Source organism: Medicago sativa, chromosome 4 (genome assembly GCF_051527215.1).
Source record: "Medicago sativa cultivar Bolivia chromosome 4, Bolivia_mono, whole genome shotgun sequence".
NCBI lineage: Eukaryota > Viridiplantae > Streptophyta > Magnoliopsida > Fabales > Fabaceae > Medicago > Medicago sativa.
The window spans coordinates 53,412,437-53,434,845 of NC_140752.1; the positions used below are offsets into that span (position 1 = coordinate 53,412,437).

Here is a 22,409-nt window from a genome sequence, read left to right on the forward strand (position 1 = left end):
AGTCTCTAGCTTGTGTGCTTGAGCAAAGGAAGTCTCTTGCTTGTGTGCTTGAGCATTTGTAATCAGATATTACTCATAGTGAAATCTCCTTGGAAGTGCAAGGGGGACTGGACTACTTCCGGATTGTGGAAGGAACCAGTATAATTGCTTTGTGTTGTTCTTCTTCTCTCTCTCTGTTTTATTCCGCTGCATTTAGATTCTGATCATCACTTCAGAAGCTGTCTCGCTTAGCTTCTGATCAGTGTGTTCAGTTTTTAGGAGAAACGAAGAATTTTTCAAAACACAATTCAACCCCCCCTTCTTGTGTTTTTCTCACCTTCAATTGGTATCTAGAGCCTTGGTCCGTTGTGTAACACTTAACCGTGCAACAGTCAAAGATCTGAGAAAAACATGTATATTCCTCCTCCTACTGGTTCTGGTGATACTAGCTATAAAAATGTCTCACATGATTATAGTGATAGTAAGAAATCCAGTGTTGGAAAAGTTCCAAAGTTCAATGGAGATGCTGAAGAGTTCTCTTGGTGGAAGACCAACTTTTACAGTTACATCATGAGCCTAGATGAAGAATTATGGGATATTCTGGAAGATGGTGTTGGTGATTTAGTCCTTGATGAAGAAGGAGCTGCTGTGGATAGAAAGAAACATACTCCAGAACTGAGGAAACTCTACAAGAAGCATCATATTATCAGAGGAGCCCTTGTCACTGCCATACCCAAAGCAGAATACATGAAGATGAGTGACAAATCCACTGCTAAAGCTATGTTTGCTTCTCACTGTTCAAATTATGAAGGGAGCAAGAAGGTCAAAGAAGCAAAGGCTCTCCTGCTTGTACATCAGTATGAGTTATTCAAGATGAAGGATGATGAAACTATTGAGAAGATGTACTCAAGGTTTCAAACCTTAGTTTCTGGGCTACAGATTCTAAAGAAGAGCTATGTTGCTTCTGATCATGTAAGCAAGATACTCAGAAGCTTACCTGCCAGATGGAGACCAAAAGTGACTGCCATTGAGGAAGCTAAAGATTTAAACACTTTAAGTGTCGAAGATCTTGTTAGTTCTCTCAAAGTTCATGAGTTAAGTCTTAATGAACATGAGTCTACTAAGAAGAGTAAATCAATAGCTCTTCCATCCAAAGGCAAGTCATCAAAAGCTCTCAAAGTGGTTGAATCTGAAGAGGAAGAACAGTCAAGTTCAGATTCTGAACCAGATGCTGCTGAAATGGCCATGCTCTCAAACAGACTTCAATATCTGGCCAAGAAGAACAGAAAGTTTCTCGCCAAAAGGGGTAACTCCAGAAGCTCAAGGAAAGAAGATCAGAAGGGATGCTTCAACTGTAAGAAGCCGGGACACTTCATTGCTGAATGCCCTGATCTTCAAAGAGAAAAGTCAAAGGATAAGCCAAAGAGGTCTACATTCAAACCAAGCAAATTCAAGAAGCAGATTAAGCAGAGTTTAATGGCAACCTGGGATGATTTGGGTAGTGAATCTGGATCTGATAAAGAGGAAGCTGATGAAGATGCAAAGGTAGATGTTGGGTTGGTAGCAACAACAACTTCAGAAGCTGGATCAGATTCAGACTCAGAAGATGAAAATGAGGTATATTCCAAAATTCCCAGAGATGAACTTGTTGAGTCACTTAAAGAACTTCTTACACATTTTGAAGTAAGAACCAATGAGTTGAAGGATTTAAAAGAAAAATATGCTGATTTGGTACAACAGCAAAAATCAACTCTATTGGATCTGAAAGCTTCTGAACAAGGACTTAGCGGCTTCGACTTCATGTGTAAAACATATGAAAACCAGCTCAGGTTCTTATGTCAGAAGCTACAAGAAAAGTGTAATGAAAAATCTTTAAGTAATCATGAAATTGCTCTTGAAGATTTTATTATATCTGGCATTGACAGAAGCAGAGTAGCTTCTATGATTTATAGCATTTACAAGAACAATGGCAGAGGAATTGGTTTTCCAGAAGTGAAACTTGAGAAAACCAATCTAAAATCTTGTTGTGAATGCATCAAGGAAGGTCTGAAAACATTCTTTGTACCAGAAGGGGCTGAGTTGGAAACTGTTGTTCAATCAGAACCTGAAGCTTCTAGTTCTAAGGCTAAGATTACTTCAAAGCAAAAGAACTCTAAGTCAAAGGTTATGATCAAATCTGATTCCAAGATTTCAAAGGTTAGGATCCTGAAAAGATCAGAACCTATTCCTCAGAGTCTGGTGAAACCAAAATTTGGGGTTCTGAAGTTTAAATTTCAGAAGAAGACAGTAACTGCTTCTGAAGTACCAAAACCTAAGGTGATGGTTAATCAGAAGCAACCCAACTCACAGCACAAGTTACAAGAAGTGAAGAGTAAAGCCTTAAGTACTAACCTTCTAGGACCCATAGGACAATGGGTACCTAAATCTAAACATGTCAATGATGCAGGTATGTCTAAGAGCAGTGCCAAAGCAAAGATCATGGTACCTAGACAGCGGTTGCTCAAGACACATGACAGGAGACAAGTCCATGTTCCTCAGCCTAACAATGAAAGAGGGAGGAAATGTGAAGTTTGGAGGAAACCAGACAGGCAAGATCATAGGTACAGGAACTATTGGTAATTCCTCTACCTCAATTAATAATGTATGGTTGGTAGATGGTCTTGAACATAACCTTTTAAGCATTAGTCAATTTTGTGATAATGGTTATGATGTGTTTTTTGAAAAACCCAACTGTACAGTAATCAACAAGGAAGACAAATCCATTGTGTTCAAGGGAAAGAGAGTTGACAATGTCTATAAAATCAATTTTTCTGAATTGGCTGATCAGAAGGTGATTTGCCTATTATCAGTGAATGATAAGAAATGGATGTGGCACAGAAGGTTGGGACATGCTAACTGGAGGTTAATCTCTAAGCTTAGTAAGTTACAACTTGTGAAAGGGCTACCAGATATTGACTATCATTCAGATGCACTCTGTGGTGCATGTCAGAGAGGGAAAATTGTGAAATCATCTTTTAAAACCAAAGACATCGTTTCAACCTCAAGACCTTTAGAATTACTCCATATTGATTTATTTGGACCAGTGAGTACTGCATCCTTATATGGAAGTAAATATGGATTAGTCATTGTTGATGATTACAACAGATGGACTTGGGTGAAATTCATAAAGAGTAAAGATGTTGCGTGTGATGTATTCAGTAGCTTCTGCACTCAAATTCAATCTGAAAAAGAATCAAAAATTTTGAAAGTCAGAAGTGATCATGGTGGAGAATTTGAAAATGAGCCATTTGAAGCTTTTTGTGAAAAACATGGAATTTTCCATGAATTCTCTTCTCCTAGAACACCACAACAAAATGGGGTTGTAGAGAGAAAGAATAGAACTTTACAAGAAATGGCCAGAACCATGATTCATGAAAACAATTTACCAAAACATTTTTGGGCAGAAGCAGTGAATACAGCATGTTATGTTCAAAACAGGATCTATATCAGACCTATTTTGGAGAAAACTGCATATGAACTCTTTAAAGGAAGAAAACCCAATATCTCTTACTTTCATCAATTTGGATGTACATGTTACATTCTGAACAACAAGCTCTACCTAAAGAAATTTGATGCCAAGGCCCAAAGAGGAATCTTTTTAGGTTACTCTGAAAGGTCAAAGGCATACATAGTGTATAATTCAGAAACACTCTGTGTTGAAGAATCTATGCACGTTAAATTTGATGACAAGGAGCTTGAAGATAAAACTTCAAAGCAAGATGAAAGTTTTGCAGAGATACAGGTTCCTGAAGCTACTCCAGAACCTGATCAGATAGCTGAGTCTGAAGATAGTCCAGAAGCTGAACCCACATCAGAAGCGCAGGATGAAGCTGCTTCTGATGAAGCACAAGATGGCTCACATCAAGAAGATCCTCCCAGAAACACATTCAAACACAAGTCTTCACATCCTGAGGAGCTAATCATTGGAAACAAAGATAGTCCAAGAAGAACAAGATCACATTTCAGACAAGTAGAGTCAATGATTGGACTAATCTCAATGATTGAACCTACAACAGTTGATGAAGCACTTTCAGATGATGGATGGATCCTAGCTATGCAAGAAGAGTTGAATCAATTTCAAAGAAATGATGTGTGGGATCTGGTACCCAAACCTTAGCACAAGAACATTATTGGAACAAAATGGGTATTCAGAAACAAGCTGAATGAGCAAGGTGAAGTAACCAGAAACAAAGCCAGGCTTGTTGCACAAGGGTATAGTCAACAAGAAGGCATTGATTACACTGAAACGTTTGCTCCAGTTGCAAGATTGGAAGCAATCAGGTTACTTCTTTCCTATGCAGTTAATCATGGCATAATATTATATCAGATGGATGTCAAGAGTGCATTTCTCAATGGTGTCATAGAAGAAGAAGTGTATGTCAAGCAACCTCCTGGATTTGAGGATATTAAATATCCTGACCATGTTTTTAAACTGAAGAAATCACTATGTGGCTTGAAACAAGCTCCCAGAGCTTGGTATGATAGACTAAGTAATTTCTTAATCAAGAATGATTTTAACAGAGGACAAGTTGATACTACACTCTTCAGAAGGACCCTTGGGAAAGATATTCTTGTTGTGCAAATATATGTTGATGATATAATATTTGGTTCTACTAATGCTTCTCTTTGCAAGGAATTTTCTGAGTTAATGCAGGATGAATTTGAAATGAGCATGATGGGAGAGCTGAAGTTCTTCCTTGGCATTCAAATCAATCAATGCAAAGATGGAGTCTATGTTCATCAATCAAAGTACACAAAGGAGCTTCTGAAGAAGTTCAAACTTGAAGATTGTAAAGTGATGAACACTCCAATGCACCCTACGTGCACCTTAAGCAAAGAAGATGAAGGAGCTAAAGTAGATCAGAAGCTGTATATAGGTATGATTCGTTCTTTGTTATACCTCACTGCATCTAGGCCAGATATTTTATTCAGTGTATGCTTGTGTGCAAGATTCCAATCAGATCCTAGAGAATCTCATATGACTGATGTCAAGAGAATCTTCAGGTATTTGAAAGGAACAACTAATCTTGGACTCCTTTATAGGAAATCCTTAGATTATAAGCTAATTGGATTCTGTGATGCTGATTATGCTGGTGATAGGATTGAAAGAAAGTCAACCAGTGGCAATTGTCAATTTCTAGGTGATAATCTTATATCCTGGGCTAGCAAAAGACAAACAACTATTGCTATGTCTACAGTAGAAGCAGAATACATTTCGGCTGCAAGTTGTTGTACACAACTACTTTGGATGAAACATCAGTTGGAAGATTATCAGATAACTGCTAACAGTATTCCCATTTATTGTGATAATACTGCTGCTATTTGTTTGTCTAAAAATCCAATTTTGCATTCAAGAGCTAAGCACATTGAAATCAAACACCATTTTATCAGAGATTATGTTCAAAAAGGAATTTTAGATATACAATTCATTGATACTGAAAATCAATGGGCTGATATATTTACTAAGCCTTTAACTGTTGAAAGATTTGATTTTATAAAGAAAAATTTGAACATGCACTACGTGTCTGATTAGATGTTTGCTTGCTCCTGAATAGGATTTTAGGTTCTGAAGTTAGTTCAGAAGCAGTAGTCCATCAGAAGCTCCTTATTGAGGTTCTGAGGAAAACTCGCTTCTGATGATATCGTCAGCATCTGAAGTCCAGAATCTGGATTTATTGCTTCTGAATAGTTGAATTAGTGGAAACGTTGGGAGTTACTTTTTAAAAGTAACTTCTGGCCCACTAACTTGGTAGTTACTCTGTGAACTTCTTACGTGGCCTGTATGTGTTGGTGTATAACAAAAAGGGCAATGATGATTTAATAGCTTTGAAAGTACTTTTCACGCGCCCCTAATTTTTGTCATTAATGTTATGTTTGTTTGTCTCTTTTGAATTGCAATCATTTTACTTTTAACACTTTGTCAATTCACACACTACTCACTCACAACAAACACATTTTGCTCTCAAACCTCTTGCGAAGTAAGCGCAAAAACCTTAGAACCCTAAATTCTCTAAATCTTCTTCAATCATTATCAAATGGCATCATCAAGCTCAAAAGTTTCAGAATCTACTTCAAGCAAGCAAGGCGCAACAGAATCTGGGTCAGTCTACAAAGAAAAGACTATGGATATTCCATGGAAATCCTTAATCGTCCAAGTATAATCGCCAGTGGACTTCGCTTCACTTAAGAAGTACAAAGTAAACATGGAAGGATTGATAGAAACTCAGAAGCTGTCTGAGTATTTCAAGATGCTAAATGGGCCAACATATGTGAACTTGGTCAAGGACTTTTGGTTAAAAACTGAAGTGTACAATGAAAAGCCTGCAAAAGTTGTAAGCAAACAAGCTGGGTCGAAGAAAGGGAAAATGACCATGGATATGAATCCTACATCATTTGAGAGCTTAGAAATAAGGTCTGAAGTAATGGGCATTCCTATAACCATCACTGAGGGCGTTATAGCTAAAGCTTGTAGAATGAATGCAGAAGGAAGGTTTCAAGAAATAGTTAAGAAGGATGATGTCCTGCTGCAAAGCTACTACAACACTCTTCTGGGTGGTAACAAAGATGCTAAGCCTTCTGAAATGGAGATTCACAACAGAATGTTGGTGAAATTCAGTAATGATTGCTTCTTTCAAAGAGCAGGTGGGTCTGATCAACCCAACAACCAACAGAAGCTAGCAATTTACTTCATGACCAATCTGGAAAAGATAAACTTCCCAAGATATGTAATGGATCATCTATGCTGGGCTATAAATGAAGGTACTATTAAAGGAAGAAAACAAGTACCTTATGGAAGATTATTGTCTGAGATCTTTCATCAAGGAAGAGTGCTGGACTTCTTGAGAAATACAAGGAGTGCTTCTGACAAATGTTTTGAAGTGTCTACTGCTGAAAGGACTATTAGTAGTAGGAGCTTACACTCTATGAAGTTTATCAAGAAAGCTCCTGAGAATGAAAAGTGGTTGAAGTTAACCACAGAAGAAACTAGAATTATCAGAGACTTTCCTTCAATCTTTGAGGAAAGCAATCCTGAGATCTTAGCAAAATCAGTTGCTAAGTATGTCTTGGAGGGAGTTTCAAGCACTCAGGAGGAAGCTGTGCCTGCTAAAGTGAAGAAGGTTAAGAGTGCTACTGCATCAGAAGCAACTACTGTTAAGGGCAAGCAACAGAAGGTTGCTAAGAGAAAGGGAGGGAAAGCTGAAACCGTTTTTCATAAAGAAAGGTTGGAGGAAGCTCTTGAAGAAATAGAAGAAGAAGAGGCTGAGCCTAAGCTGAAAAGGAAGAAGGCTCCTGTTGACAAGAAAAGCTCCATGGTTGAAATGACTCCAGCCATGAAGAGAATGGCTAAGGAATTTTCTGATGACTATTTAGCAAATAGGCAAGAAGTGAAAGCCATAAAAGAACTTGAAAAAGAACAGGAAGGAGAAAGGACTCTAATAGAGGATGAAGCTGTTGCTGAAAATGTAGAGCAAGTTCAGAATCTTGGAACTTCAGAAGCAGTAGATAACTCTGCAATGTTATCTAAGGTATCTCAAGTTTCTCACACATCTTGTACCACATCCTCTATTCCTTCTGAAGACACATCTCTTTTAGATCACCTAGAAAGTCATTATCTAGGTGAACTACCCCAATCTGGCTTTACCACAACCTCAGAGAAAGCCTCTGAGACAACTCCAGAAGCAGCTGCTTCTGATAAAGTTGTTTCAGAAGACCCCCCACAACAAAAACCTTCACCAGATAAAGCCTTTTCACCCCCTCAATCTTCACCCCCAACAACTTCATCACCCCCAATCATTCCTGAACCATCTGTTTCTGAACAACCAACTCCTCAAAAGACCGTTCCTGAACCATCTGTTCCTGAACAACCAACTCCTCAAAAGACCGTTCCTGAACCATCTGTTCCTGAACAACCAACTCCTCAAAAGACTGTTCCTGAACATTCTGTTCTTGAACAACCAGTTACTAAACCCACTCCTGAACCTGAACCTGAAACTGCCGCTCCTGAACACATTGTTCCTGAGCTAACCTCTGCTTCCATATCTTCTTCACCAGTTCAAGTCATCAAGATCATCCACCATACTGGTGTATGTGATATGAACACAGACTCTGAGGATGATCAATATGATCATGCCTCTGATATGGTAGTTGACCCCACTCCTGACCAACCATCAACCAGCCAATCATCAACTACAAATGACCAATCATCATCAAACCTACCAATTGTTCCCCTAGCCCCTCCAAAACCCTCTAAACAACCTTCACCTCCCACCATTTACCTGGATTCTCAAGTACTAAAAGATGTGTGGGAAGATATTGCTTCTGAAGTTCTCAAACTGATAGCAAGTAGAAATGATCTGGGTCATACAATAAGCTATCAGAAGCAATGGAGAAGGATCAAGGAAAGGGTCATCAACCTGATTTCAGCTCTGCATGATTCCTGCATTGAGGCTCAAGAGCAAGCCAAGCAGAAGCTGGAAGATTGGTTGAATGGCATAGAAGAGAATACTGAAGATGTAGAAATTCTTGGTACTTGGGTGAAGAATCCACTCAGTATCAGAAGCAGAGAACCTGATGAATTCCTGCCTAAGGAGCTGCATCTGATCATTCCTTCTGAGATCCTAGAAAAGATTGATGAACCTAACCTGGCTCTAGCTCAGGAGAACAAGGTGCTCAAAGAAGAAAATGAAAGGCTGGAAACAGTGCTACTAGAGCAGAATCTGAAGATATCAAAGTTGGAAGCTGACATGCAAGAAGCCAAGATCAGAGAAGACAACTACAGAAAAGATATGGACAAGAAGTATGCTGATGTTCAAAAGCTTCTGAAGAAGATTTTAGAGAAATAAGCCAAACCCATAGTTGCACACTTTTAGCTTATTTTTCTGTCTTTTTAGGCTTTTGATATTCCTTGTTCATTTCTGCTTCTGAATTAGTTCTTTTTGCTTCTGATATTATAAGCGCTTCTGAATTCTTCCTGCTTCTGAAAATCTTTAACTGTTTATACCTTGTATGTCATTATTTGCTTTGATAATAATGCTTGCTATGACTGTTTATTTAATCTTTGAAGATGGTTAAAATGCTTTTAATTTATTTGAATTATGATCTGAATCTTTAATCTTACGTTTTTCTCATCTCTTCTTTTTGTTTATGTCTTTTTGCTAATGACAAAAGGGGGAGTATATGTGATAGTATTTAAAGGCTCTGAGCCCCATTAATTAATGTTTGAAAATTTTGAAAATTTCTATCCTTTTTATCGGTGTATCAAAAAGGGGGAGTATCAAATTTCAAATAACAATTAATTGAACCATTCTTCTTATCTATAAGTCAATTCTTTCAATTTTTTTTAGCTCTGAAATTATTGTGCGAAAAATGAATTTAATTAACCTGGATAGAACTTAGGGGGAGCTTACAAACCTCACCTTAAAGACTATCAGACTCAGGGGGAGTTAGAGCTTACAAACCTCAGACTCTGAGCTTACAAACCTCAGAACCCCAAGGTCAACTTGTTAATTAGATTAACAACAATTGATCAATTTTTAAATACTATTGTTTGTCATCATCAAAAAGGGGGAGATTGTTGGACCAAAATGTGTTTAACAATGAACCTTAAAAAGTTTTGATGATAACAAGGTATTAAAAATTGTAAATTGGAATAGCTAATATTTGTTCAAGTGTACAGAACCACAGTTAAAAAAAGTTACATCATTGATTGGTTCTGAATGAGCAAATAAAGAGCAAAAGAAAATGAAGCTTAGATGATTCTGAAGGCAATACGCTCCTGAAAGTAAAAGCGCTCCTGAAGTCAAGCTGCTCCTGAAGAAATAGCGATCCTGAAGTAAAGCTGCTCCTGAAGAATAGTGCTCCTGAAGACAAGAGGTCCAGAAGCCACATTATCAGAAGCTGCATCATTAGAAGCTGCCTCATCAGAAGTCATTTCACCAGAAGCTGAAGATCAACTGGATTTGCAGAACATTCAAAGATTGAAGAATCTACATTGCAAAAGCTGTCTATTGGTTTCGAAAACACAGCAGAAAATCAGTGGAACATTGCAACGGTCATTTCAAAGGTGTTTGAAGGCATGTGCTTGCAATTTGGACGAAAGCGTTGACATTGTACTTTGTACGAATTGTACAACCACGTTCTCCACTACTCTGTTTTGTGTCCACGCTACAAGACAAGAAAACAGCTCCAGAATACGGTCTCGCCTGCATATATGTTCCTTTGGATAAGGAATGGATTTCAAATTGGTTCTTCATAGGACAACAACCAAATCAGGCAAAAGATCATTGGTGAAAGATCAAGCTTCAACAACGACTCTTTGGTGTGCTGGCAATTTCACAACGTCTCTTTCACACCTCTATATAAAGGAGTAAAGACCTAGAGATTTGGTAATGCAAGAACGCTGAACGAAAGACTCACAACATTTTTACAAGTGCCAAACCTCTGCTGAAATTGTTCTGCATTCACTTAGAATTTCTGTGTCTCAAAGTCATATCTTAGAAATTCTTAAGTCCATTGAGTCTGTATCTGATTTGTATTGTGAGCACCTCTGATTGTATATCAAGTGTTCAACCTTAAACAATTTTCTGTGTAATTTTGTTTAGTTAGGAAGTCTCTTGCAGTTGTGCTTGAGCAGGAAGTCTCTTGATTGTGTTCTTGAGCAAAGGAAGTCTCTAGCTTGTGTGCTTGAGCAAAGGAAGTCTCTTGCTTGTGTGCTTGAGCATTTGTAATCAGATATTACTCATAGTGAAATCTCCTTGGAAGTGCAAGGGGGACTGGACTACTTCCGGATTGTGGAAGGAACCAGTATAATTGCTTTGTGTTGTTCTTCTTCTCTCTCTCTCTGTTTTATTCCGCTACATTTAGATTCTGATCATCACTTCAGAAGCTGTCTCGCTTAGCTTCTGATCAGTGTGTTCAGTTTTTAGGAGAAACGAAGAATTTTTCAAAACACAATTCAACCCCCCTTCTTGTGTTTTTCTCACCTTCAATTTTTACAGTTCTGTGATGTGAGTTTCGAAACGAACTTCTGAGAACTGATTCTAATTCATATTGAATCCGTGAAATTGATGATGAATTTGTTGATTTGCGTTTGTTTTGGTGGATCTGGAAAACGGTTAGGGTTTGTTAGATGATGAAGTTCTTCATGAACTTCATCATGTTCTTGATGAAAAAGAGGCTTTGATCTGTTTTTTGAGAGAGAGAAAGAAAGGTTGTGTTTGCGTGAGTTGGCAGAAAGTGATTGATGATTGGTACTGTTGCATTGATTAGGTGGCCTTTTATAGGCTGACACATGGCCTTCTGGACCAATAATGAGCTGGCACGTGGATTTGAACTAGACTTGACTTTGGACCAATCTGCAAATGATAGAAACTAAAAGGACTAATCTGCAAATGACAAAATTAAAAGGACTAATCTGCAAATAACCAAAAAAGGACTAAGATGCAAAAAGACTTGAGGACTAAAATTAAAATAATAATAAAATTGGGTAAAATTGGTAATTTTGACTAAACGTAAAGTGAAACCAATAAAAAACACAAAAAGGAATAAAATGAACCAATTACACAAATGAGGTACTTCAAAGTAACCTCTCTCTGTCAAAATTTCATGTGAAATGACAAAAATGCCCCTAAAGACTAAACTGACCCAAAATGACTCAAATGCAATTCTAAAATATGGATTTTGACATGAATTAAAACAAGAGTTCATACAAACCAATTGAAAAGACTCAGAGACAACTTTCAAAAATTAAAAGGAATTTTAGCATAGGAAATGACTAAAATGCCCCTAGGGGCTAAACTGACTCAAAATGTCTCAGATGCAATTTTTAAAATGGATTTTGACATGAATTAAATCAAGGATTTATACAAACAAATTGAAATGACTCAGAGACAATTTTCAGGGATTAACATGAAGTTGGATACATGAAATGACTAAAATACCCCTTTGTTATGAATTTTGCAAATAATATTGAAGTAAAGTGCAGAGAAACATGCAATTGATCAGAGACAACTTCAAAATGACTTGATATGCAAGAAAAACATTTGGATGGTTTTAAATGCAAGAAAACATAGACAAATTTACAGTTTGAAAAGATTTTTGAGGCAAAATTGGAAGATAAAGCAGGGTAAAATATCAGTGTAAAACAATAGCAAATTGGCAATCTTTCAAGAGTAATAGACACATATCAAAGATGGAAAAACATTTTGAGCAAGTATTTTTAGGTCCAAAATTAGGGTATAACAGATAGGCCTAAGCTTAGGCTTTTTAGAAAATCTGTTTAGTTAAATAGGTCAGGCTTAGCCTTCCAGAAAAGCCTATTAAGCCTAATAGGCCGGCCTATTAATACTTATTTATTAAAAAATGTTTTTTTATATTAAAATAATTGCATACATTAAAAATATAAACATCTTTTTCTCTATCTATTAGTCCTTTAATAGGTTTTGTTGTTATAGGCTTTTTAGGCTTTAATCTAGTTAAAATTTACTTGCAGTGAAATAGGCTTTTAAGTAGGCTTTAAGGCCTGTTTAGCCTATTTAGTAGGTCAAATGAACTATTTGATGGACATAATGTGTCGTTGCCGAAAGCGAAAAATGGTGTAGTGGAAGTAGGCCTGTAAGTAGGCTTTCAGGCCAATCCAGGCTTTTAAATAGGTCAGGTCAGGCCAAGAAAATCGGCTTATGATAGGCCATAGGCCAGGCTTAGGCTTACAATTTTTTTCGTAGGCCAGGCTCAGGCCTATCAAAGCCTGGCCTGGCCTGGCCTATTCCCACCCCTATCTCCTGGCAAGCTACATTCCTAAGTACATTCCCCACATTTCATCACAGAGAGCGTCACACGTTCCAATTTTTTGCGAGTAGCCTGTAATCTATCTGGCATCAGTTTCGAAAGAGTCCACCACAACCAGCAAGACCTGATGAATCTTTGTAGGTTCTATCACAGTTAAGTTTAACCCACGTCTTTTTCAACCAACGAAAATAGTATCACATTGTCGAACATTAAGAGGATGTTTGGTGTATTTGTTTATATCTTCAACCATCTTGAGAATCATGTAAGTGTGGTCAGTTAAACGTTGAAAGTCATCTTCAAAAATAGTTTTGTTCCTCCACATCCATATCTGCCAGCAAGCCACTATAAAATTTGTGCTCCATTTTTTATTCTGAATACCATGTAATTGATGATTGATATTCTTGAAGATCCAATCCCTACAATCAAAAAAATAAAATAAAAACAGAGATTTGATTCAAAGGGGCTAACCTTATCCATATTTGGGTTGCTAATGGGCAATCCATTAACATATGAATAGTGGTTTCATCATCTTTGTCACATCTAGAGCATGTGAGAGAAGCTCCAACACTCCAATTACTCATACGGTAATTAGTGAGCAACTGCTCATCAGCCACAATCCACGTAAAAATTTGAATTCTATATGGTCATTTCCATCTCCACAAGGCCTTCCAATCTCCCTGGATGGGTTGAGCTCTAGAATTTTGAGAATCATAGGTACTTTTAATTGTGAAATCCCTAATGTTGGTTCCTCCCCAACCAATATTGTCAAGTCCATCAGTGTATTTAGGTGCAGGGATAGAAAGAACCTGTAAAGCAAAGGTAGACGATTACCACGTCCCTCACATAGAGAGTTGTGTCAATAATAGATTGATTAGTAATGGACATAAGAGAAGTTCCATTAGGATCCCATTTATCCATCCAAAAATTAATATTGTTACCATCGCCCAGCTGCCACACAATATTTTGCTGAAATTGTTCCCAGATACCTGTTAAAGCTTTCAACAAAGGAGAATCATATGATTTAGAATCTATGGCTACCCTAAGATCTTTATTCCTCCCATACTTACTATAGAGAACCTTACACCATAGGTCATCCGGCTTGGTGATTAGATTCCAAAGCATCTTCATAAGAAAAGCATCATTTATACGACGAGGTCTCTTAATGCCTAGGCCACCCTCATTCTTAGTAAGACAACAAATGTCCCATCCTACAAGATGGAGATTCCAAGATTGGGCAATATTACCCCATTAAAAAGCTCCTTTGAATTTTTTCCATCTCGTTACAAAGGATATTAGGGAGCTTAGCATACTGCATATGATAGTATGGTATAAAGCTCAAAATTGATTTAGATAAAGTATGTATGCCAGCAAAACTCAAGAATTGTTGCTTCCAACCACTTAGTCTGTTTTCATTTTTGTCAATGACGTTATGAAACTTTCCTTTAGTAGCTCTGTCTGAACTGATGTTTATTATTACTAAGAATTTTGTCAACGACGTTATGAAACTTGCCCATATTATTGACTAAAAATCACTTCCAGTATTTATGTTTGGTTAAAAGAATTTAATCAATTATTATAATTTCTATATATTTTATTATTACTAACACGGGTACTCACGTATCCATCTTTCCACTCTTTTTATTGTCCTAATGTATGTAAATTATGAAAGATAGTTTATAGAAGATTTTGATTTTGATTAGAATTATAAATACAAATATTTGTGACTTCTAAATTGTAACATACCCCAAAAAAACCATGTTTATCTTTTTCAATGACTACAATAATTTAACAAATATAATATAAATGCATATCTTTTTTAATATCACTGACAATATAACATTAATATGTTTAAGAGTGTAATTGAACTTATAAAAAGTTCAACCCAAAATCTATATCCCCTTCAGTATAGATAATATTGTTCCTAATGTTGTGGGATATTTTCTATTTTAATGAGATTTAATTTTTTAATTAAAATTTAAAATTAATAATATTAAATGATAAAATAGTAAATAAAATAGTTTTTTTTAGATGGCGTCCGGACCTTGCGAACTCCGAACCTTGCATATATTATGCATTATGCATTGCTCTTACCAACTGAGCTAAGCTCACGAGGACTAAATAAAATAGTTTAAATGAAAGATATAATATGTAACGTAAAAGTAACTCATGTATTTTTCTTTAAAAAATATTTAAGTAATTTTTAAGTTTTTGTTTTTAGAAAACATGTAGACTATAATTGCACCATAATTTTCCGCCATAAAAATTACCGTTGATTTCACTCACATATTTGAAGTTGCTTTATTTCTACGCAACATTGAAGTTGCCTTGTATTAACTCCGTTAATATTTTGACGCCGACCAAGTCCCACTTTGTTTCTACGCAAACTTGAAGTTGCTTTCTTTTTAAGCTAACTCCCTCTATATATATATATATATATATATATATATATATATATATATATATATATATATATATATATATATATATATATATCTTCTGTGCTTCACTTTGTTAATATAAAAATTTCACAACCTCTCTTTCCTCCTCCATTATAGCCCTAACCCTAAGAGTTAAAACTCGTTTTCTTCTTTTTATCATTTCCTATAATGGCAGAAAAACCTTCACAACCTCCCTCCGGTGCAGAGGCCTCCGCTGTAGAAAGCCTATCGTTCGAAGCATTAATTATCGATGAGAACAAAAGTTCTCCTAAATTGCTCGACGGTCCTAATGACAGCAACAATGAAACGGTTCGATATTAATCTTGTTTCTTCTTTTGCTTTAAAATCAAGGCAAGAAATTAACTTTAACTCATAGGGTTTTTGAATTTTCATGTAGGAGGTTAACTCTGGGTACTCTCCTTACACATCTGCGGCAACATTCGAAGAGCTTTCCCTCTCTCCGGAGCTACTGAAGGCACTCTATGTGGAGATGGGGTTTAAAAAGCCTAGCAAAATTCAAGAAATAACCTTGCCGATGATTCTTAACCCTCCACATAAGGATTTGATTGCACAGGCACGTAATGGTTCTGGTAAAACCACTTGTTTCGTGCTTGGAATGCTTAGTCGTGTTGATCCAAACATGAAGGCTCCTCAAGCTCTCTGCATTTGCCCCACTAGAGAGTTAGCTATTCAGGTTATTTGCTTTTCTTTTTGCCATGATTTTGTTTGTACTTAATTGTTTTTCTTTTAGACCTTGTTTGGATTGTGGTTTGTGGTTTCATAATGAATACCTGATTTGATTCTTTTAAGCCAGAAACCCTAATCTGGATTGTCGTTACAGACTGTGTAGAAAATATGGACACAATTGTTAACTTTAAATATGTATTTAGGATGTGATTAACCAGTTGAATGTTAATTTTGAAATCTGATTTCAGTAATATCTGAATCCAATTATGAAGAACAATCCAATCATTTTTTTTTTTTATGTGTAATATTTTATCTGAATGCAAGGCATTAACTAATATGTATCCGGTGATGATTTCAATTAAGTTGTCATGAGTCATGCTAGTCAAGAATCACTACTTGTCAATATTTTAAAGTATGATTTCAGGATTAATCTTAGTAATTGTAAACAATGGTGGAGATTTAAACTACTTAATTAAGTGCTTGTTTGATTTGATTAAATTTGACATTCATAATTGATGTGGTGCAAATGTTCATTGTTGTGTTTGTATTAGAACAACGAGGTTCTCCAAAAGATGGGAAAGTACACGGGCATTAGTTCCGAACTTGCAATTCCTAGCATGGACAAAACTCCACCATCGAGGCGGCCACCTATTATGGCTCAGGTGGTTATTGGTACTCCTGGCACAATTAATAGCTTGAAGAATCATAAGAAACTCGGGTTGACGAGATTGAAGATTCTTGTTTTTGACGAAGCTGATCAAATGCTTGCTCAGGTAACTTTGCTCATCTTGATTATATATTGTTTAACTCTAGGCTCGCAATTCGCATACTAGTACAACTCTATCATGTGTTTTTTCTTTTCTTTACTTTTTAGCAGATTCGGTTGCTTAAATATGATGTGCCCTAATTTACTTAATAACTGTAAAACTTTGTTGCTGCAGGATGGATTTAAAGATGATTCTCTAAGGATAATAAAAGAAATAGAAAAATTCAATTCAAACTGTCAGGTTTGTTGATAGATCTTTCTCTTGCTCTGTACACTTGCATGTATAGCATTTCCATTCATACAAGAAATTATTGCATAGAATAAGGTATCCGGCCAATGAACCAATTAATGGACATTCAGGATTAATATAATTTCACGTTGCTTATGTTTATTTGTTTACATCAAATTTTTAGAACTTTTTTGATATTGGAATCTTCATTTGAAGCTTACTATCATGTTATGCAACTAATATGGGAATGTTTATGGCATTTGGAATTTATTTGAAGAAGCTCACACCTTTTATTCCCATATTTTTTTTTTCTTTTCTTTTTTTTTCTTTCTATTTGCAACACATGGTTTGGGCATTCAATTGCCATTAGTAAGGACATCTCACTAGCAGCGAATTGACAATGCTAAGGAATAATTGTAGGATGTATTAGCCATTTATTTGCTTTCTTTTAATTTATGATTCGATTTTAAATTTTTTAGTTGTAATCTGAATTATTTAGGGTTTATTGAATCTTGAAGTGCTATATCTTGTAATTCAAATATGGAATAAGAAAGTTAAATTTTATTTCTAGTTTGTAAATCAATAGAAATTCTTTTCTCTTTAGTTATTGTGACTCGTCTTAGAGCCTAGTGGCTTAGCCCATGACGATTGTCCCGACTTATCAACCGGAACGTCCACATCTGATTGTGATGTATTCTTGAATTTTTAATCGGACATCCTCTCCAATTGTGTTGTTTAACAACTCTTCCACCATCCCAGCTCCTGTTTCGAGTTTAAAGTCTCCTAGGATTGCATCAGTTTGTAATCAGAGCTTAGGTTAAAATAAGTTGTTGCCTATTCTTTAAATTTTGTTCTTTATGTTGTTTTTTTTATTTTAAGTTTTAAAACAATTTACTAAATATGTCCTGAAAGTTCAAAAATAAAATGAAGTAGAAGAGACAGATATCATCATTTTAAAAAGAAAAGAAGTGAGGAAAAAAAAGCAAAAATCCCATGAAAAAAAAAAAGGAAAAATAAAAATATTAGTTTCAATGATATTATTTTCAAAAGGAAAGTTGTTAAAGAAAAAAAACAGGAAGAATATGGGTAAAAGAGAGTAGAAGTTTCAATTTTTACTATCTTGAATTGATTGTTGTTTGCAAAGTTTGAATTTTTTTGGTTCATCATGGAACCATGAGATATGTAGTTTAGTCATTGATACAAAACATTGGATCGATATGGCTAGTACCACAATGGAGGAAAAGTTTCAACTTTCGGTTCTTGACCATCCAAATATACTTGATAGCCTTGATGATTCGAAGTTTAATGATATGAATAAGATGGTGACCAAGGATTGGCTTGTGTTTCTGCAGGTTCTTCTGTTTTCTGCTACATTTGATGACACTGTCAAGAATTTCGCTACAAGGATTGTTGCGAAGAAGGAGTATAATGAATATTTTGTGAAGAAAGAGGAGCTATCTTTAGAAGCAGTGAAGCAGTACAAAGTGCATTGTTCTGATGAACTCGCTAAGATTGAAGTGATTAAAGATTATATATTCGAATTAGGAGAGAATGTAGGGCAAACTATTATATTTGTGCGCACTAGAAATAGTGCAAAAATGTTGCACAAATCACTTGTTGATTTTGGCTATGAGGTTACTTCCATACAAGGTGCTCTTCAAACTGAAGAGAGAGACGCAATCATCAAGGAATTCAAAGATGGTTTGACTCAAGTTCTTATCTCAACCGACGTTCTTTCCCGTGGTTTTGATCAGGATCAGGTGCTTTCTCTCTCCCCTCCTCTCTTTCTGTGTGTTTTCCCGTTATGTTTGCTTGTTGTACTCATTTGTGTTTCTTGCATCCTTCCATTGCGTTTGTTAGGTCAATTTGGTTATCAACTATGATCTTCCCCTCAAGTACACTCGTGGCCAAGAACCTGAGCCTGATTGTGAGGTGTATTTGCACAGGGTTGGAAGGGCTGGGAGATTTGGGCGCAAGGGTAAGTTTTGAAAACTATCTGCTTGTGTTCTGTGGCTCATTTAAAATTCAGCATGTTTATGCAAAAGATTATTTAACTCACATAGCAGTATTTTATTCATCTCTTTCCAATATATTATAATAATCATAAGAGTAAACTTTGGCCCCAAAATTTTTGTGCTATCCTTGATTTATATTTAAAGATTCCACGTGAGTAAGAGATATGACCAAAGTACTCCATCAGTATTTTATTTGGCTTAGATTTTAACATATTTGAAGTCAATTTGTAATTTCACCCTCAGAATGTTATGCATGATATTTTCAGCAGTGATGTAATAACAAGTTTCGTTGTTTTACATTTGCTTTATTTGATTGAACAGGGGCTGTATTTAACCTGATATGCCATGAAAGTGAGCAAATGGTCATGTTAAAGATTGAAGAACATTTTGGCATCCATGTAGAAGAGGTATATGCCACTTGATAATGTACTTGTATTATGATTATGCAGCGTGATGCAGAACACTGACTCTTCAAAATTTGCAAAAATTTGAAGACTTTGTATGCATTTGCCAAGGTTTATGAACATATGCATCTTACATAATTCATTGTCAATTTTACTGTGGATGTAGGTGCGAGAAAAAAGTGTTGAAGACTATAAAAATGCTCTTAGGAAAGCTGGTTTGCTTTACTGATGTGAATCTCCAAAAGTTGAAGGATGCTATGTTTTGGGGATGGATAGCTCCTCTTCAGTTCTTGTTTATGATGCAATGTGATGGATGTTTTATTCTTTGTCCTAAATTTTGCTTCTTAGGAGTATTTTTTAGAAACAGAATATCTCTTCCTTGTTCTAGATTTATGGAATTGTTCACTTGGGTTTTGGCCTACTCCCCTAAAGTCTTTGTTTTTCATTCTTATATAACTTTGTGGTACTCCAAGTGCACATTTACAATTATCAATCAAAAAAAAAAAAGAGGAAAAGTTCTATTTGCCGTAATAGTGTCCCTTTGAGTATCGAAAATCCCTTTGGGCTCATTTGATCGATAATAATGATCTTGGGAGCTACATTAAGAGAGTGAATTATGGTATTATCGCAGCTTGCTGTCTTTATTTTCAAGTTCTCAAGATGCAGGTGAAGTCTAGTTGAATCAGAGCTACAAGATACAGCTTCTCAAAATCACGACCAACTTGCATTAGGAAGTGATGTGCACTATGATAATATAGGCTTGGTATAGGTTTTCTATCTTCCCAATGGTTTATAAAACTATCAACATGTTCAGGGTTCTGTGAACAAGAGGCACTGGTATATGTTTTGAAAGTAGATGAAAGCATGACATAACGTTAAATAGATGAGAGCAGGAAATTGAACAATTGAATATGGTTCTTGCAACTTCCAAGTTTTGAATTTTGACTTTTGATGTTTATGATGCACTTTTGGCAGGGACTAAAAAGATTGTTAAAATCATTGTTGAGGCAATTGATTTAGTGTTGTAGAATATCACAATTTGTTATTATTTTCCTAAAGGGTGGCCATGCCAGCTGAATAATCATCTGGCTTAAGTTAATTAGTTCAACTTCAGTTGATTAATTTGTATACTAACCATAGCATAATTAGTTCAACTTCATGTCCTATTATCTTGCAATCGCAAATGCAAAATATGCGACATCGTAAGGTAGTATACTAGCAGTAAAACACCCATTTGCGGTGTAGGCTTGAGATCTCGGATTGTGCTCCTCTTTAAGTCTCATGTTTGAATCTTCGCGATAGTAACAATTCATGTTTTGGATTAGTCTATAACCGTTTGAGGAACATATTGTACTGTTTTCACTCGAGTCGTTGTAATTCGCTTTTATCCTAGATCATGCAACTCCATAGGTGTTTTGAGTGTTTTGTAGTGAGAAATTATGTAAATCGACAAATCAGACATCACGTGAAGGATCAAGGATATGAAGACTGAAGTCAATAATTCTTAGAAGGTTTTTGAATACAATACAAATTGAAGAAAATTCATTTCAAGTTCCTAGGAGCTTCCAGACGGAAGAACGATCGAAAACGGGAGAAAAACGCAATAATTTGCGGTACAACTTGTAGTGGGTGGCCTTGTACTATAAGAGGACACCCATGTGTTAGTGCCAAGGGTCCGAAAATTCACATTAGAATTGGAGAGGTGATGACAGGTCATCTTTCGTTATTCTTAGCATGTTTCAGTTAGTTTTAGTAGGAAATAGCAGCAAAAAGGAGGAGTATTAGAATGATTGCCTATGATTTCGGGACTTTTGTAATGTTTTTCTATATTTGAGTTTGTAATTATAGTTTTCCCGAAACATAGCAATTTGAGGGGGGGTTTTGAAGTATTTCACGAAGAAATCATGCAAATCGGCAAATCAAAAACAACCAAAGAATTGTGAAGATTCAAGAGACAAAGAATAAAGATTCAAGAGGCCTTAGAAGACTTACAAGTGGGAGGAATTCTGTTTCCAAAGTACCGAGACAAGTTATTTGAAGACGAAGACCTAAAAACGACGAAAAGTCGGAGATTTGGGCCCGGAAGAAAGGCAGAATGCGCCTAGGGCATGAATATCAATTACATGCGCCTAGGGCATTGCTTATGCGCCCCGTGCATGCAAAAATATTGCACTATGCACCCCGTGCATTTGCAATGTGCCCCGTGCACGCAAAAAGTCGGGGCACAACTGTCTTTTCCTGCTTCCGAAATGGGTAAAGCCCGCACTTTTAGCTCAAATCCAGGTAGAAACTCTCACTATAAATATCAGCCTTCCTCATTCAGAATTTCTCGTTCAGAACTGTGGCAGTTCAAGAGGAAGGCTGCTTTGGAGATTCGGGAGAGAATCTATCTTCTCCTTGATTTTCTAGGGTATGTTTCTATCTTTAGTAATTTGTTTTTAGTTTCCATGTGTAACTAAATCATTTTAGGTTAGAGTTCTAAGATGAACCTCTGTATATTTTTGTTGGATATTTATTTAATATAATTTGTCATTTATTTAATTTATTTATGCTTTTGTTCGCTATTAAGTTTTATTAGGATATAGTTTTATAATTTGTGACAGAGCCTAATATTGCTATTACTAACTGGATGCTTATATCTTGATATTTCTATCCTTTTACTAATAACTATCTGTCTAGGAAGTAAGTGATTATAAATTAGCCAAATCACTACTATAAAATACCCCCTTTAATAGCACTTATTTTGGCTCTTAATAGCGCTTCTCAAGCGCTAAGAAAGCCCCCGCTATAAAAGGTCAGGAGCCTATAATAGCGCTTTCCAAACGCTATTAAATAGCAACACGTCAATAGCGCTTTCAGAAAAGCGCTGATATAGCCTTATTCTAGTGCTATTAAAGTAGCTTTTCTAACAGTTGTTTCTTAACACTTTCTGAGAAGCGCTATTGTAGCCTTTCTACTCAAATAGGGGTTTCTTAGCGTTTTGCTAAAAGCGCTAATAAAAGTTGCGTTTTTTTTTTAAAAAAAAATTTGTAACCAAAAATGCTATAATTAAACGCTATAATAAGA

General features: G+C 36.0%; 2 protein-coding genes across 2 annotated transcripts; both read left to right on the forward strand.

Annotated features, from left to right (window-relative positions):
- Positions 1–390: 390 nt before the first annotated feature.
- Positions 391–8,115, forward strand: LOC146929820 (uncharacterized). The gene is made up of 5 exons (XM_085707413.1): positions 391–2,343; positions 2,426–3,545; positions 6,898–7,240; positions 7,397–7,517; positions 8,071–8,115. Exons 1-5 carry the CDS (start codon positions 391–393, stop codon positions 8,113–8,115), a joined length of 3,582 nt encoding a protein of 1,193 aa, XP_085563539.1.
- A 7,169-nt stretch (positions 8,116–15,284) lies between these two features.
- Positions 15,285–19,764, forward strand: LOC146929821 (DEAD-box ATP-dependent RNA helicase 38-like). Its single transcript, XM_085701551.1, has 8 exons — positions 15,285–15,551; positions 15,640–15,936; positions 16,481–16,702; positions 16,871–16,936; positions 18,277–18,684; positions 18,785–18,902; positions 19,261–19,346; positions 19,510–19,764. Exons 1-8 carry the CDS (start codon positions 15,411–15,413, stop codon positions 19,570–19,572), a joined length of 1,401 nt encoding a protein of 466 aa, XP_085557677.1. The 5' UTR covers positions 15,285–15,410; the 3' UTR covers positions 19,573–19,764.
- The last annotated feature ends 2,645 nt before the right edge of the window (positions 19,765–22,409 follow it).